The sequence below is a fragment of the Drosophila rhopaloa genome, unplaced genomic scaffold, assembly GCF_018152115.1.
Source record: "Drosophila rhopaloa isolate 14029-0021.01 unplaced genomic scaffold, ASM1815211v1 contig_133, whole genome shotgun sequence".
Taxonomy (NCBI): Eukaryota; Metazoa; Arthropoda; class Insecta; order Diptera; family Drosophilidae; genus Drosophila; species Drosophila rhopaloa.
The window spans coordinates 611,800-630,431 of record NW_025335010.1 but is presented as its reverse complement, the minus strand read 5'-3'; the positions used below and the strand labels follow the sequence as shown (position 1 = coordinate 630,431).

Sequence of the window (18,632 nt, the reverse complement as noted above, 5' to 3'; positions counted from 1 at the left end):
TTAATTAATCATTTTTAAAAAAATATAAGCTTTATTTTTTTATACCCTTGCAGACGGTATTATAATTTTGGTCAGAAGTTTGTAACGCAGTGAAGGATACGTTTCCGACCCCATAAAGTATTTTCTTGATCAGGATTAATAGGGGAGTCGATATAGCCATGTCCGTCTGTTTCAATACCGTTTGCGAGCTCAGTTTAAAAGCTGGCGCTCTGAAACTTTCACAGTCGTCCCAAAACATGTGTACGCAGATCAAGTTTGAAAATCGGACGTCTATATCCTATAGCTCCCATAGGAACAATCGGATATATCTAGCAAGAATTGATAATATTTCGCGCAGTGTAAAAGCTATTGACATGAATCTTTTCAAATCGTATTTTTATACCCTTGCAGAGGGTATTATAATTTTGGTCAAAAGTTCGCAACGCAGTGAAGGAGACATCTTCGACCCTATAAAGTATATATATTCTTGATCAGGATCACCTCCTGAGTTGATATAAGCATGTCCGTCTGTCTGTCCGTCTGTCTGTTTCTACGCGAACTAGTCTCTCAGTTTTAAAGATATCAAATTAAAACTTTGCACACACCCTTCTTTCCTTTGCACGCAGTATATAAGTCGGAACGGCCGGGATCGGCCGACTATATCCTATAGTTGCCATATAACTGATTGATCGGAAATGCCATAACTTTGGTGTTTGTTAAGTTAGGATTTTCTATGGGTTTTATTTTTGGCCAATCAATCCGACATACCAAATTTCATAAGGATCGGCCGACTATATCCTATAGCTGCCATATAACTGAACGATTGGAAATGCCATAACTTAGGTGTTCTTAAAGTTAGGAAGTTGGGATTTTTATGAGTGTTAAGAATGTATCATATGAATAATTTTAGAGAATATAATTTGCAGAATAATCTGCAAGGGTATTTCAACTTCGGCTCCGCCCGCAGTTAGCTTTCCTTTCTTGTTTTATGCATACCTTCCTCAAGGTAAAAGGGCGTGCCGATCGGACGTCTATATCCTATAGCTCCCATAGGAACAATAGGGTGAAATCGGTCCAAATTTGATGTTTTTCAGAATATTTCGAGCAGTGTATAAGCTATTCATATAATTCTTTCCAAGTCTTATTTATTTACGCATACCTTGATCAGGGTAAAATCGCTTGCCAATCGAACGTCTATATCCAATAGCTTCCGTAGGAAAAATTTTTAAAGGCTGCGAAAATATCCCTTTTTTGCTTTTTATACCCTTGCAATGGGTATTATAATTTTGGTCAGAAGTTTGTAACGCAGTGAAGGAGACGTTTCCGACCCAATAAAGTATATATATTCTTGATCAGGATCAATAGAGGATTCGATATAGCCATGTCCGTCTATCCGTCTGTCCGTCTGTCCGTCTGTCCGTATGTCCGTCTGTTTCAATACCGTTTGCGAGCTCAGCCAAAAAGCTAGCGATCTGAAACTTTCACAGTTGTCCTAAAACATGTGTACGCAGATCAAGTTTGAAAACCGCCCCGATCGGTTGTCTATATCCTATAGCTCCCATAGGAACAATCGGATATAACTTTCAAGAATGGAAGATAATTCACGCAGTGTAAAAGTTATTAACATAAATATTTCCAAATCTTATTTGTCTGCAAGGGTATTAAAACTTCGGCTTGCCGAAGCTAGCTTCCGTCCTCGTTTTATATGACATTTTTGCAGTATAAAAGCTTTTGACATGAAACTACTCAAATCTTATTTATTTATGTATAACTTATTCTTTTCACTACTTTTTCAATTTTAGGGTATTTAAAATTCGGCTTGCCGAAGTTAGCTTCCGTCCTCGTTTAATCTTTAATTTATGTGTGTTACCAAACATTTTATTTGGAATTCTTTAGCAAATTCTAGGCAAGTTTCGTAAGTCGTAAAATAACACATGCAGGAGTGTGTTTTCATATTTTGCAAAAGATTGACTTTTTCTCATTTATACTTGGTACTTACATATAGATTTTAGGTGTTTCCGAAAGGCTTACTGATTTTGAATTTGAAATATTTATAATAAAAATATGTTTCTGCTGCACAATGATTTTTTTTAAAAACCTTTTTATTTAATTTTTGACCTTAAACCTATAAAAACACTAAAAAAGCTAAAGGGATGGATTCGAAATAATATAATATTACTCAAAAAACAGCAAGAAATTCGCATACTTTTTCGAAAACAACCAAATTTAGCCAATTTTATCCGGTTGTTGTCTATCTATTTATGTATTATATAAGTTTTGGTCTGGGGTTGACGAACATGGTCATATTGTCCTCGACGTCGTGCGTTAGGTTGCTGCTGGTATCACTTGCTTCGAACTTATAGGCCAACCAGATACTCCCAGAGCGTTTTCCTGGTTCGGTGCCCGGACTGATGGGGCTGGCAGCTTCGGCAGTTTTGACACCTGTTCTCAGTTGATGTGAAAGCAAATTCGCATCCGCTTTTTGATGCGAATTTAACGACGAATCGCGACCGCTTGCTCGTCTAGCCGATCGCATTCTGCTTTGTCCTCTGTAGTTCTTCCTGTAGGACTTATTAAATAATCTTATTTTTCTTAAATAAACATCAATGCTAGAAAAATAGTGTAGATATGCTATCCTAACAGTATCTCTAAGGAATTAAATGTTCTATATATATTACTGCATTTCACTGAGTGATTTGTTATTTTCAATACTATATATTTTAGATATCAAATAATGCCCAATCATTTTTTCTCACAAAATTCGAAAGTGCGACTTCGTAAAGAGGCGTTGTTTTCTTTAATTTTTTATAAGGTCGGAAATGTGATTTTTACTGGCAACTTATTTACGTATTACTTACTTATTTCTACTAGTATAGAAAAAAAAGTGGATATATAATAAACCTATAATATTACATTTCTACATCCTCCACATTCTGCCAATATAAAAAAAGTTGTGTTATTAATTCTTTGAGATGTTTGTTTACGAGATTACAAATTTTTTTTTAATTTTTCGCACAAAAATCTCCGACGCTTATTTGATCTCTTCTTCAAATGCAAAGTACAAGTAAAAACAACTTCGTACAAGAAATAGTCTCAGTTCATTCTATTTTTTATTGTTTTCGCTTCGCATCAAGGCATTATTATATTACGTAACATAAATTGACTTAATATATGCATTAATTTCTTTTAGAACGATGAAAATAAATGGTATTTTTTTAAAGTATACCCTTAAATTAATGTTATTTATAAGTATCGACTAGAATATTTACAAATAAAAACAAGAAAGGAAAGCTAGCTTCGGGCGGAGCCGAAGTTGATATACCCTTGCAGAATATTCTGTAAATTATATTTTCCAAGACTATTCATATTAAGCATTCTTAATAGTCATAAAAATCCCAACTTTCTAACTTTAAAAACACCAAAGTTATGTCATTTCCAATCGTTCAGTTATATGGCAGCTGTAGGATATAGTCAGGCGATCCTTATAAAATTTGGTAGGTCGAATTGATTGGCCAAAGATAAAACCCATAGAACATCCCAACTTCCTAACTTTACAAACACCAAAGTTATGGCAATTCCGATCAATCAGTTGTATGGCAGCTATATGATATAGTCGGCCGATCCTTATGAAATTTGGTAGGTCGGATTGATTGGCCAAATATAAAACACATAGAAAATCCTACATTTACAATCAGTCAATATTTATCAATCAGTTATATGGCAGCTATAAGATATAGTCGGCCGATCATTATGAAATGTTGTAGGCCGTTGTGCGGACTCTGCCGAATGCAGAGTTATTAGAATGGAATAAAACGTTCGACTTGTTTCGGTCTCTAATATGCACTGATTTTTAATGTTCGATTTCGAGATTATAAAGAGAGATATGTATGTATGTACATGTGTGAGCTGCATGTATAAAAGAGCGTAAGGCGAATTCAAAACATTAGCATATGATTACAGTGTGAGGTAATTAAATATAACAAGTTGGCAAAGAATTCAAATTATTAATCAGCTTGAACGAAGTTATTCATAACAATAATAATAATTAAATCAAAATTAATGTTGACTTATGATGTAATCGAACATTCTCCGCCCGTTGAATGATCCAAGGAGTATTCAAGCACCAGTTTGCTCAGGCAGGGGCGCTATCTTACAGATAAGTCTTCGAATGGTTCCATTTTTCACCTTGATCTCGGCCACTCGTACTCGTCCATCAGCTCCGACATGCGTGTTGGTGATGCGACCAAGGATCCATTCCTGGGGAGGTGTATTATCCTCGTGAACAATCACCATTTGTCCAATTTGAATGTTGGCGTGGGGTTTGAGCCATTTGGAGCGCTCCTGAAGCGTGTGTAAATAGTCACGCCTCCATAGCTCCCAGAACTGCTGCTTCAAATACGTTACGCGCTGCCACCGCGTAAGATAAGATGGTCTGCTCTCGTCAATTGAAGGCTCCTGTACGGACATCAATGAGGACCCAATCAGCAAGTGCGCTGGGCTAAGCGCCTCTCCATCGTTTGGGTCTTTGGAAAGGGGTGCCATTGGTCTTGAGTTCAAGATTGCCTCCGACTCGATTGCAATTGTTTGAAGCTCCTCGTACGTTAGCCCAGTGTTGCCCAAGTTTTTCATCATTAGGCTCTTCATGGACTTCACTGCGGCCTCCCACAAGCCGCCAAAGTGGGGAGCACGCGGAGGGATGAACTTGAACTCGAATCCCACGATGCTGCTGAACTTCTGCAAATTCAATGTGTTGGCTTCGTCGAATAGCTGCTGCTTAAAGTCCTCGAGCTGCGATCGTGCACCGACGAAATTAGTTGCATTGTCACAATAAATGCGTAGTGGGATGCTTCTGCGACTGACGAAGCGCTTTAAGCAGAGAATAAAATTATAAGTAGATAGATCGGAAATGAGTTCTATGTGGATTGCTTTTGATGAAAAACATATAAACACAGCCATGTATGTTTTATATGGCACCTTGCTTCGAATGCGGTATGATGTGGAAAATGGTCCACATAGGTCGACTCCAGTTACAAAAAAAGGTCGTTGTGAATGAAAGCGATCAACTGGAAGTGATCCCATCATTTGTTCCATTAAACGAGGCTTATAATGGTAACAGTGTGTGCAGCGCCGTACAATCTTTCGCACAACTTCTCTGGCGTTTACAATCCAAGCCTGAAGTCGCAGGATTCCAATGAGAGCCTTTGGTCCAGCGTGCATGTGATGCCGGTGGAGATACTCAACAAATTTCAACGTGAAGCAATGATTCTTTGGTAGAAGAACAGGAAATTTTGCATCGAGTGAAATGGGCGCCTTGGCTAAGCGGCCTCCTACACGTAATAGTGTTATCGAACCGTTTGGCCCGTTAGTCGCTGCTAGGAACAGATTTAGTTTCTGAAATTCGGGTTTTAAAATCCTGTTTTCCTTTAGCTGCTGGATTTCGTTGAAAAAGGTCTTCTGCTGAATATGTGATACGATGTGCTTGAACGCGTATTGCAATTCAGTTGCTGGTGTATGAATTACATCGACTAAGTTCACCTTTTTGTTGACCTTGATTCTATTAAAGACGCGCAACACAAAAGCTATGACTCGCAAAATGCGCCGATAGGATGAGAATTTGTTGATAACTTCATCGAATACATTTTCCTTGCTTCCATTATCGGTACATGTGAGGACTGTTGCTTTTCGCAGCTCCAACTCTTCATTGGTGTCCTGAGAATTTGGTACTGGTTGAGGCCATCCAGATGAGTCTTGACGTAAGAAGCTTGGTCCACGAAACCATATAGTTTCCATAAGCTCGGACGCTGCGCAGCCTCTTGAAACTATGTCCGCGGGATTGTCCTTGCCCGGAACGTGCCTCCAAGTGATGTTTGACGTGGTTGATTGCATCTCAGAAATCCGGTTAGCGACGAAACAGTTTAGCCTGGACGAGTGCATGGTAAGCCACTGTAGAACGATTCTTGAATCTGTCCAAAAGAAAATACTATCAATGTATTTTTCGAATTTATGCTTAATCTTGGCCCATGTTTGACACAATAAATATGCGGCGCACAATTCTAGCCGCGGCAATGAAATTGCTTTTATTGGGGCCACCTTAGACTTGGCGATGATTAGCATTGATTTGAACTCTCCGTTTATGTATGTTCGTAAATATAGGCAACAGCCATAAGCTCGCTGCGATGCATCTGAAAATCCGTGTATTTCCGATAGATTTTTAGGTGACGAGTTAATGAATCTTGGAACTTCGATGATTTGAAGATTGTGCAAATCTTCTTCTATTCGCTTCCACTGAGATTGAAGCTCAGGGGGAAGTGGATCGTCCCAGTTTAGACGATGCATCGACAACTCTTGGACCAATATTTTGCATCGAATAACGACTGGTGATACGAGCCCTAGCAAATCGTACAGGTGAGCAAGCTCTAATCCAGCCTTAGAAAGTATGCTGGTGACCTCTGTAGCCTTGAGATGAAGCTCTTCGACACTGTCTGCTCCAGTAAGGAGGTCATCGACGTACATATCTTCTTTAAGTACTGGTGCTCCGATGGGAAACTGATTTGAGAACTTATCTGCAATATATTTCAAGCTCCTGATTGCTATAAATGGTGCGCAGGACATGCCGTACGTGACAGTGTTGAGCTGAAACAATTCTAAAGGCGCAGCTGAGGATTCTCTCCAGAGAACAAGTTGATACATACGATCGTCTGGTGATACTTCAAACTGGCGATACATCTTGCAGATATCAGCTACAAGTGCATGACGATGTAAGCGAAAGGCAAGAAGTGTTAGGATAAGATTCTGCTGGATGCTTGGGCCAATCATCAACAACTCATTCAGAGAAAGGTTCGACGTTGTTTTGCACGATGCATCAAACACAACACGCAGCTTGGTAGTCGTGCTTTCTGATCTCAGGACTCCATGATGCGGGATTACATAATGGGTCTTTTGAGAGTCGAAATCAGATGCCAATTGCATGTGATTCAAATCTAGGTATTCCCTCATGAATTGAACGTACATCTCCTTTAACAACGGGTTGCGGCTCAACCTCCGTTCATTTTGCAAAAACCGGGATTTGGCAATTTCAAAAGATTTACCTAACATGTGAGGATTCTCCTTAAATGGCAAGCAAACTTGGACTCGTCCAGATGTGAGAAACCTTGTGTTTGCCACAAAATGTCGTTCGCATTCCTGCTCTTCTGCGGTGAAACCTTGATCGTGCGAATCAAACTCCTCGATTAGCCAAAACCTTTCTAATGCACCTTGCAGCTCCGTAGAACGTGCCATGTTGCATGTTACGACTTGGGATTGCGGAATATCAGAAACCTTTCCGCCAACGATCCAACCAAGTGCAGTATTGACCAGGCAAGGAAGGCCTGGACCTAAAGAAATTTTGACATGTGAAAGTAAATCAAAAAACTCTTGTGTGCTGATGAGTAGGTCAATCCGGTGAGGCATGTAGAAGCCTGGATCTGCAAGGTCAATCTCTGAGGGTATGTTCCAGTGTGAAGTGTCAACGAATTGCTCTGGCTAATTAAGCGATATTGTCTTGGCTACAGCGAATTGTAAATGCCATTCATTTACAGATAATCGTGATCGAATAGTTGTTGAGACCGAGAATCTCATCTGCGTTCTGACATCGCCTATGCCAGAAATGTCATACTTCTGTCTCTCGAATCTGAGCTGAAGGAGCTTGGCCAACTCTTTAGAGATGAAATTTATTTCAGAGCCTGAGTCAAGCAAAGCTCTGGCTGGCTGAAATATTCCGAACTTATCCTTAATCAATACTATTGCCGTAGGAATTAAAGCGCGCCTCGAATGACGCGAAAGCATGGAAACAGCATGTGTGGGTTCCCGCTGCTGCTGAGATGTGTGGGAGACAATTTGTGTTGGTTGCTCTGGATGAGCAGTTCTATGCAGAATAGTATGATGTAAGCCTTGACAAACGCGGCAACGAGATCTACTTGGACATCTGCTCGCCAAATGGCCGGTGCGCAAACAATTTATGCACAGAGCGGATTGCTTGACGAAATTTAATTTATCCTGCCAGTCTAGTAAACCAAATGAAGGGCACTGATTGAGAGAGTGATCAGTAACAGAACATTTTTTACAACCACCCTGTGCCGTAACAAAGGCTCTTCTATTCTGCGTGGGCCTTTCCCTTGGCTTCTCATCAGATGTTCGTTTAACGTTGCTTTCCAAAAATTGACAATGACGGCTTAAACTGCGATAACAATCCTCCCAAGTAGGCAACACCTCGTATTCTTGAACCCGATCGTACGATAATTTCGAATCTGCATCAATTTTAGATAAAACAAGATGAATTAGTATTGCGTTCATAACATCTGCTTCTGTTCCTAACGACAACAACGATTCACGCAGCGCGGAGACGGTATCCAAGATACAACGAAGAGCTGCGGGATCAGATCTTTTCATAATTTGAATATCAAATAAGCTAGATATGTGCTCTATGAAAATCAAAACCTTTTTATCGTAACGCTCCTTTAACTGCTTTAACGCCTTTGGATAATTGATTTCGGACACTTGAAAAGGGGCCACAACACTCAGCGCGGGGCCAGACAAACAGCTAAGCAAGTAGTTAAATTTGTCAACAGCTGATATAGAAGCGTCATCATGTACCATGCTAGTAAAGGCAGTAATAAACTTCATGTAGTCACCATACTTCCCGTCGAACTTAGGCAGCTTTAACGAAGGCAAACGATTATGGTGCCCAGTTGCGCAATTTGCCGATGAATTAAAGAAACTTGCATCTTCTGGCCGGTCCTTCTTTGACTATTCTATGAATACGTCCTCTAATTCTTGCCGGCCGTCGTCAGCCGCATCCAGCCGTTCGATCTGTGATTGAATTTGAAGAATTTGTTTAAAATACGATTCCAAAATTTGTGACTGGCATTCAAGGGCAGCAAGGTCGTTCTGCAGTTCGATGCGAACTTTGAGATTAACTATATTTCGCTGAATTGTATTCCTTTGTTGTCTTAAAGACACGAGTTGAGTATCAGTCATTTTTGCAACGATTTATTTAGCGAAAACTAATTGTGGAGTAATTATTGAGTGAAGCAATTCAAAATATGTTGGCAATGCCCTTTGGTTCAGAGGGAGAAAACAAAACACTCCGATGCTTGGGAAAATAACTCAATTTTTGGCTTATTTATTTGCAGACCAGCTGCACAAGTTTGTATGTGTGTATATGGGCAATGCCCTTTGGTTCAGAGTGGAATGACAAAACCGCGATTGCATTTGCGAGTCTAGCTTACAGTTTTTCGTCCTCTTTGTGCCGCTGTTCTTTGGTCTCCAAATCTGTTCTTGCGACGGTTATGATGCGCATACCCTGTATGCAGGTATCCACGACGATCCAGTGGCGAAGATTCCGGTGATCCAACGATGCTTTCGGAGATCCAACGCTGATGCCAAACGCACTGCCAATACTCCGATGAGCTGCACTGCGTGCCGAAATACACCAATTATTCTGGCGTTGATGGAATCTATTTCTCCGCCGAATGCAGAGGGAATGATTCGAAGTGGTTTATGGTGGGACTTGCCGAATGCAGAGTCCTGTCACGGTCGCCAAAATGTGCGGACTCTGCCGAATGCAGAGTTATTAGAATGGAATAAAACGTTCGACTTGTTTCGGTCTCTAATATGCACTGATTTTTAATGTTCGATTTCGAGATTATATGTGAGCTGCATGTATAAAAGAGCGTAAGGCGAATTCAAAACATTAGCATATGATTACAGTGTGAGGTAATTAAATATAACAAGTTGGCAAAGAATTCAAATTATTAATCAGCTTGAACGAAGTTATTCATAACAATAATAATAATTAAATCAAAATTAATGTTGACTTATGATGTCATCGAACAGCCGTATTGATTACCCAAATATAAAACCAATAGAAAATCCCAGCTTCCTAACTTTAGAAATACGAAAGTTATGACATTTCCGATCAATCAGTTATATGGCAGCTATAGGATATCATCGGCCGATCCCGGCCGTTCCGACTAATATACTGCGTGCAAAGGAAAGAAGGGTGTGTGCAAAGTTTCAATTCGATAGCTTTAAAACTGAGAGACTAGTTTGCGTAGAAACAGACAGACGGACTGACGGACAGACAGACGGACAGACGGACATGGCTATATAAACTCAGGAGGTGATCCTGATCAAGAATATATATACTTTATAGGGTCGAAGATGTCTCCTTCACTGCGTTGCATACTTTTGACCAAAATTATAATACCCTCTGCAAGGGTATAACAACTTTGTGATTAATAGATTGCCCTTCTTCTCTCAGCTCACCCCGCTTACCTAATTTCTAAACTATTGCGTTGTTTTTGACTACCTGCAATTTCGTTATCGGTGCATAGCTAAATGCCCCACTGACCATAGCAGTGGATTAGGCAGGGGGGTAAATAATAAACAAAATTTTATCTAAAAATGCGGTAAAAAAATGTATTCAGAAACAGTTAACATTTATTATTCTGTGTATTTAATATAGATTGGACGCCTATATCCTCAAGCGGTTTATTTTCCGATCAGGACATTATATTTAACTTTAAAAATCGAACAACGTGAAAAACACAAAACGGCCGAACAAGCTGTTTATGCTGGGAGAAGCTCGGTGAGTACTGTTTTTTTATATACCATATTTTTTATAGGCCATATTTTTTCGAATTCAAATCATTTTCCGTTCAAGGGGTGTCAAATTTATTAAACACAAGTAATTAATGTCCGAATATAAACATTTTAAAAATAAATATATAAGTTATTACTAAACTACTTATTTCGGCCTCAAAAATTGTAATTTAATAATGTTATAATAATAATATTCCATTTATCCAATCGGCGTTATCCTATAGTTCTCATATATCTGCCATACTTGCTGTATAGCTCTACGCAGATTTTTCGCGGAGTGTAAATCAATTAACATACAACTTTCCAAATCGTATTTTTTGTATGTGCAACTTTTGCCAGTCGGACTTTCTTCTGCATAATTTGAAGCTCTATCATATTTACCTTATCAGATTGGAGATCCTTCCTTATATAAGTTAAACACGAGTGACTACAGTATTTAAAAAAATATAAATTTTAGGACACTTGGTCCGTATTTATTTGCACAAAAATTGGAACTAAATTATGTTTACAGAAATTGCCATATTTATACCCAACTAGCTGTACCCGGCGCGACTTCGTTCGCTTAAAATTAGTTTTGAGTACGGTTGTCAAGACTTTCCCATTTCCACACCACCCCTGATATAGAGAAATTGGCGCGTTTTTTTTAATGTGGTATCTCCAATTAGACCTATTCCACTGAAACTTTCTAGGTTTAATAATGTTAATTAATATGATTACTTTAAAACCTCTGTGTAAACAACATTTTTAGAAGATCCTTCAGGAGCGAGAATAATAAGGCTACTGGCAGAGCTAACTCTAGAGCATGCGACATAAAATTGTCCATGAGAGAAGCAATCTTCTCTAAGATCTAGTCCAGCCAGCTTCAAAGTCTGCCCCTGCGATTTATTTATAGTTATTGCAAAGCAAACTTTTAGAGGGAATTGAAGCCTTTTAAACTTAAACGGCAGACTGGATGGTGCTAATGGGATCCTGGGTATAAACACTGTTTCCCCCTTCGCGCACCCCGAAAATACTGTTGCTTCGATTACATTCTTATGAAGACCTTTTATCTGCAATCGTGTCACATTGCATAACTTTGGGGGACTTAAATTTCGCAATAACATTACGGGTGCTCCAATCCTAAGAGACAGATTATGCTGAGGAATTCCTGGAGGATTCAAAGAATTTAAAAATTCAACAAGGTAATGAACAGCATTATCAGCATCAGGAACAGAGTCGACCGATTTATAGGAGACTTCTAAACCATCAAATGAGTTTAGCAATAAATTATTAATAGTGGTTGCTCTTTCATTTTTCGTTGTCAAAATGGCGCGCTCAGATAGCCAATCTAAGCTTTTACATGATATGTTGGAAATGTCAGGAAATATTTTGGATGTAAGGTCTTGAACGTTTTTGACTACATTTCCTAAGCGTGATGTTATAACTATTTTTCCATCAACTGTTGGATGGACGCCATTCCCAATTTTTAAAAGAGTTTCGGCAAAAATTCCTGCAGAACTGTCTCCTTTTAAGTGCACTCGCATATTTTTCGTGAGCGCTAGTTTGTTTATCTGTGGCCATAAAAATGAAGATTTTAAACAGGCCTTTATTTCGTCAGCTCTTGTACCTCTTGGCACAACAGGAAGGGTTTGGCGAAAGTCTCCAGCTAACAGGACTGTAATACCACCCATCAACATAGTATTCTCATTAATATCTTGCAGGGTTGTATTTATGGCTTCAAGCCCACCTTTATGTGACATTGTGCACTCATCCCAAACAATTAACTTACAATCTTTAAACACCGCAGCCATATTACATTGCTTTGAAATAGAGCAATGAGGTGTTTCTTAATCAACAAAATCCAAAGGAAGTTTAAATGTAGAATGAGCAGTTCGACCTCCATTGAGCAGGGTAGCAGCTATACCGGAAGATGCTACAGCTAGGGCTATTTTTTTTTAACTTCCAACTTTTGCCAACAATAAGTTTGTCAAGAAGGTTTTACCTGTCCCTCCAGGTGCATCCAAAAAAAATATTTCACCCATCTCAGCCCCAACGCTTTGTAAAATTGTATTGTATACGACTTTTTGCTCGTTCGCTTAATATTAGTTTGGAGTTAGGAAATTGGGTTGTCAGGACTTTCTTATTTCTTATTTGCGCGTTTTTTGTAAACCTTTGTATTAACAACCTTTGTAGAAGATCTTTCAAGAGAGAGAATCAGAAGGATACTGGCAGAGCTATATAATAAATGAAAGTGACAGTCGTGAGCTTGTATACTTTTTATCAGTTACAATGTTATCAATGCAATTTTAATTTGCGCACAAATATGTATACTTGTTTGTAAATTGGAATTTGTTATTTTCAAATTTCTTGTTTTGAATGAAACGAAAACCTTTGTACACACAGTAAAAGATTGGCATCCAATACAAAAACAGCAAAGTAACGTATTATTTTCAGATTCCACATTTGATCGATAAACGGGTATAATAAATCATTTTATTTGTATTTAAGCACATTATCTACTTTCGAATAGAAACATACACACACATTGTATGTATGTACATGTATTGTACATATAAGCAAATCAAAACATATCCAAATATACATATGTATTTGGTCAAAAGTTCGAATCTTAAGATTAATATTTAACTTGGAAACATTTTGGCTTTGCTTACAGAATTTGTAGTAATTTTCTATTTTCTTCCATGGTGGAAATTAAATAAGGCTCTTTATTGATCGAAAATCATATTGATCGGAGCAGCAGTTTAAGTTTTTAAAATCCAAAACAAATTTAACTTAAATTGCTTCTTTCCCCTCCCCTTTCCCTGCAGCACTACCCCTCCCCCTCATCAGTTTTCTTGGCTGTTGCTCTCTCGGCCGTCGCTCTCTTGGCATCCGCTCTCTGGGTTTCGTTCTCTCGACAGGCTCCCGCAAAATGCAACGCAATAACTTAGAAAATCTAAATAAATAGCGAAAAATCATCTTGATCGGAGCAGCGGTTTAGATTTTTTAAATCGAAAAGTTAATTTTAAATGTAGCCCCCAAATTATGGGGGATATCGAAATTTCTTTTAGATTTCTAATTAGGCCTTTTCAAAACCTAAAATTCGGAAAAAACCAAATATCAAAATTCCAACCACTTTAGAAGTTAAGCTTAAATACATCAACTTGTTTTTGCTCAGAATAATGGATGTTGGAGCTGTTTGGGGCCACTGGGGGGACATATCGGATCTTAGTGGGCGCCCACGCCCCCAATGGAATACTGTGAAAAAATTTGGCTGCTCTTGCTCTTACGGTTTGGGCTGTGGCCGTATCCCCTTAAAAATCGGTCTTTCATTTTATAATCTTCTTACCCAATAACTTTGTCGCTGCCTCTGCCAACGTCGGAGCTTTGCCGTTGTCGTCGCTGCAACGGGAAGTGGTTCAGACGCTGCAGTCAGCACTTTTTGGGTCAGCAGTACTGACCGAAGCCGGGAAGTTGCCCTTGCACTTCTACTTGCTGGTGCAATACCGGATGCGCGTGGCGAACTTCGGTTGCGAATTCGTTTTGTGTTAACTCCTCCACCTTTAAAATCGAGTGTCCACGCTCGATGCGGTCATTGATGTCGTTATCAGAAGCTATTTTGTTGATGTGCAGTATTTTGAGCCTTTTAATCAAGAAGCGGCTAGCTAGTGCAGTTAGTCCGATGAATGTTATGGAACTTATTAGAAAATCGGCTGTATGCGATGTTGTTTTTAACAGTTCCAAGGTTTTCGTATTGTTGATGTTCAGTTCTTTTACCAATTCTAATGATAGCTTTTCTTCTATCTTTTTAATGGTCATCTCAGTTTGGAGAATTGCTGGCATCGGGTGATAGTGTACCGTGTCTTTGTTGGTGAAGGTCTGTCCATCAATATTAATTGTGGAATTGCTGAAGTTAATAACAAAGGTTCCGTTGAGACTTGTGGATGTCCCATTTATTTGTACGTTGCCGGAGAATTTGTTGAGTAGAATGACTCCAGGTGCGAGTTCGTCAATAACTGGAATGTGTTGGTTGTTGATTCGAGTGCAGGTGGCAGGGCGACTTTTTAATAAATTTGGTAGGCAAGAGGAATTACTTATGTCTATCATATTTCTATGTTTACAAATGGTTATCTCATTATTATTATTACATTTGGAAATTTTTGCAAAAAGTTTTCCTTTACATTTGATTACATTTTCGCTTTGAATTTTATTAACATATTGACCAATTTTTATTGGTTTGATTAAAAGTTCTTCACAATAGTTGGTGTCGGTTATAGGAATTTTAATGATATAAATAAGTGCTGGCCCATTGCTTGCTACGCTTACTTCTGCTATTTTCATGGCTTCTTCAAAATTAGTGTAGGGCAACTGGTCTTGATCAAGTGTTTTTATAACTTCATTTACCTCTTCATCTCCTAATATCTGGGTGTTACTAATATCTGCTTTTGCCCATTGTATTGCGTGGTTTAAGTTGACAATTTCTTCTTTAAGCATTTTAATTTGAAACATTAATATTGTGCTAGTGTCTCTTTGAGGATCTCCTCCGTATTTTAAGCTGTTTATAAGATTTGCATTGGCCTGGGTGATATTATTTATTTTTTCTACGATAAGTCTGTTTAGAATAACTTGATTGTTGTTGTTAGTTAATGCTGAATTTATTTTTTCTTGAACTATTTCGAAATCTACTGTCGGGAGATCCAGCTAACCATTTCCAGGCGCTGCCTAATAAATCTATATGTCTTTTCCTTCTACTCTTAATCTTGAGGTTATTAATTAAATTTTTTGAAATATTGGGTCGTATGTTTTTAATTTATAGTTAGCAGTGTAATTAATTTTTCCAAGTGTTTCTTCGTATTTTTCTAAGTCAATAATATGAATTAATCTGAAGGTTCCCGTTTGAACCTTTGCCAGTCCGGTAATTAGAGTCACGATATTGGATTTCGTGTAGTCAGTTATTTGTACGTCAGCCGCGCACGCAGTGAAAAGGGTTCTGTAAATGTGATTTAATTTCGAATAAGTTGTTTATGAATAATTATTCCAGTTTCTGTTAGTACTGTGGTGTTTCTGTCTTCTTTTACGGTTTCTTTTTATATCTGGCGGATAGTTTTGTACCTAATGTTTTATTATTTTGAACAAATATCTCATCTCCTGGGTCATATTTTTTTATGTGATCTTTACTTTTGTTTTGTCTTTTTCATGTGTGGTTGTAATTCTCTCTGTAATTTTTTGTCTCTCTGTTTGTTGTAGTTTAGGGTTAAGTGCTACCTTTCTTCCAAAAAATAAGTCAACTGGTTTTCTGTTAGTGGTTGAGTGTATTGAATAATATATAATAATATAATATAATATTTGACAACTGATCTGTCTATAAGATCTTTTAACGAAGCGTGTACTTTGTCGGCCTTTTGGCACCGAATAATTTCTGACAGTGTTGAATGGAAACGTTTGATTTGGCCGTTTGCTGAACTGTTATATGGAGGTGTTTTGTAAACTTCAATATTAAATTGATCTTGTAGCATCCGCATTACGGGAGCCGAACCAAGTGATTTCTCATTATCCATTACTACTATTTCTGGGATACCAAAATTGATTAATAAATCTTTTAAAGGTTCTTTTATGTCTTGAGTTGCTCGGGATTTGACTATCCTAGCCTGTGCAAATTTTGAATATTTATCTATTGCAGTCAAAACGACTTGTTTGCATGTGAGGTAAAAATCAAGGTGATTAATTTGACCTGGGTATTGTGGTATTGGTGTTTTTTGTAACTCTGGTTTGTTGGGGTGTCTTTCGTATTTATGTTCCTTACATTTTTGGCATTTTTTTACAAGTTTTATTATTTTGGCCCTCATGTGTGGAAAGTAAACTTTGTTTAACAATTGTTGTTTGTTTTCATTGCTATTTCTATGTGCTCTTCTATGCTCTGTTATAATTGCATTCTCTTGATCAGTTTCGTCTTTTAAATCTTTAACTAGTCTGCTTGAGAATCTGGTTTTATATTTATTGAAAAGTGGAAAAAGTTCGAATTTATAGGAGGGTGTATTTCCTAAATATAATAGTATTTGATTTTTAAAAACATTTACTGGTTCTTCTGCCATTGGTATTAGTCTCTCAGGAGAACTAGAACTGCTGTGAATAGTGCCTGTTAGTGTGTTTACTTCCCCTCGCGTTTGAATGGGAGGTCTACTCAGAGCATCGGCAACAACGTTTGCTTTGCCAGGTTTGTGGAGCAGTTCGTGATTGTACTCCTCTAGAATTGCTTTCCATCTCTTCATCTGATCGTTACGGCTTTTAGGGTTAGTTGGGTGTGTGAGAGATTCGTGGTCTGTAAATATTTTCACTTTAGTCGGACCGTACAGAAAATTTCTAAGAGTCTGTATAGGCCAAATTATAGCTAGCATTTCCTTTTTGTTAGGGGCATAACTTTCTTCTGCCTTACTTAGAGTCCTAGAAATAAACATTATAGGTTTGTCTTCTTGGGCCAATACGGCACCAATAGCATAATCTGAAGCATCGGTAGTTAATTTAAATTCTTTATTGTAGTCTGGATATGATAACATTACCTCCTCGGAGGCGAGAGTTTGTTTTAATTTTCTAAATGCTTCCCTTGCCTCTTTGTCAAGATCAATCAGAGTTTTGCTTGAGGCATTTTTTGAGATACGGCCTCGGCCCTCTTCCCCTCTTAAAAGGGCTGTTAGGGGCTTTGCAAGCTTTGCATAATCTTTAATGAAGCGACGTTAGAACCCTGACAGTCCTAAAAAGGAACGAAGATCTTTAAGTGTCTTTGGTTCGGGGAATTCGACGATTGCTCTCACCTTTTCCGGATTTTTCTTAATACCGGTATCTGCTACTTAAAATCCTAAAAATTCAATTTCTTTCTTAAAAAATTCGCATTTATCTAACTGAATTCTCATGTTTGCATCTTCAAGAATTTTGTCTTTGTCCATGTCTTTTAGATGATTTTCTTCGTTTTTACTGAAGATAATAATGTCGTCAATGTAGACGAAACACCTAATTCCTATATGTTCTCTAAGAATGTCATCTAGCGCTCTTTGAAAAATGGAAGGGGCATTTTTAAGTCCAAACGGGATTCTGGTAAACTCATATTTGCCTTGATTTACTGAAAATGCAGTTTTTTCTATGTCTGATTGTCTGAGTGGGATTTGGTGAAATCCACTTTTAAGGTCCAAAACAGAAAAAAATTTATTTTGTCCTAGTTGTGCCAGTACATTGTTTATGTCTGGTATAGGGTATCTGTCTGGAATAGTGACCAAGTTAAGCTTCCTATAGTCAATCACCATTCTATGTTTTTTCTGTCCGGAGGCATCCATTTTTATACCCTTGCAGAGGGTATTATAATTTTGGTCAAAAGTGTGCAACGCAGTGATATATTCTTGATCAGGATCACCTCCTGAGTTGATATGGCCATGTCCGTCTGTCCGTCTGTCTGTTTCTACGCAAACTAGTCTCTCAGTTTTAAAGCTATCGAGTTGAAACTTTGCACACACCCTTCTTTCCTTTGCACGCAGTATATATGTCGGAACGGCCGGGATCGGCCGACTATATCTTATAGCTGCCATATAACTGATTGATCGGAAATGCCATAACTTTGGTGTTTGTAAAGTTAGGAAGTTGGGATTTTCTATGGGTTTTATATTTGGCCAATCAATCCGAACTACCAAATTTCAAAAGGATCGGCCGACTATATCTTATAGCTGCCATATAACTGATTGATCGGAAATGCCATAACTTTGGTGTTTTTAAAGTTAGGAAGTTTGGATTTTTTATGAGTATTAAGAATGCATCATATGAATAATTTTGGAGAATATAATTTACAGAGTATTCTGCAAGGGTATATCAAGATCGGATCCGCCCGAAGTTAGCTTTCCTTTCTTGTTTTGGGTACAATTCTTATTGGAGAATTATACGGAGACCTTGAAGGTCTAATTACGCCGTTTTCGAGTAGCTCTTGTATTTGTTTTTCGACTTCGGGCCTAAGAGCTTCTGGGTATGGGTAGTGCCTCGAGTATATTGGACTT

General features: G+C 38.2%; 1 protein-coding gene across 1 annotated transcript in view; it reads left to right on the top strand.

The window, feature by feature from the left end:
* LOC108049303 (transcription-associated protein 1) overlaps positions 1 to 18,632 on the top strand; it is a 466,810-nt gene that overhangs the window by 358,735 nt on the left and 89,443 nt on the right. The window contains exon 19 of the mRNA XM_044456610.1: positions 10,484 to 10,606. Coding sequence (XP_044312545.1) covers positions 10,484 to 10,606 — 123 coding nt within the window. The remainder of the gene's footprint in view (positions 1 to 10,483; positions 10,607 to 18,632) is intronic.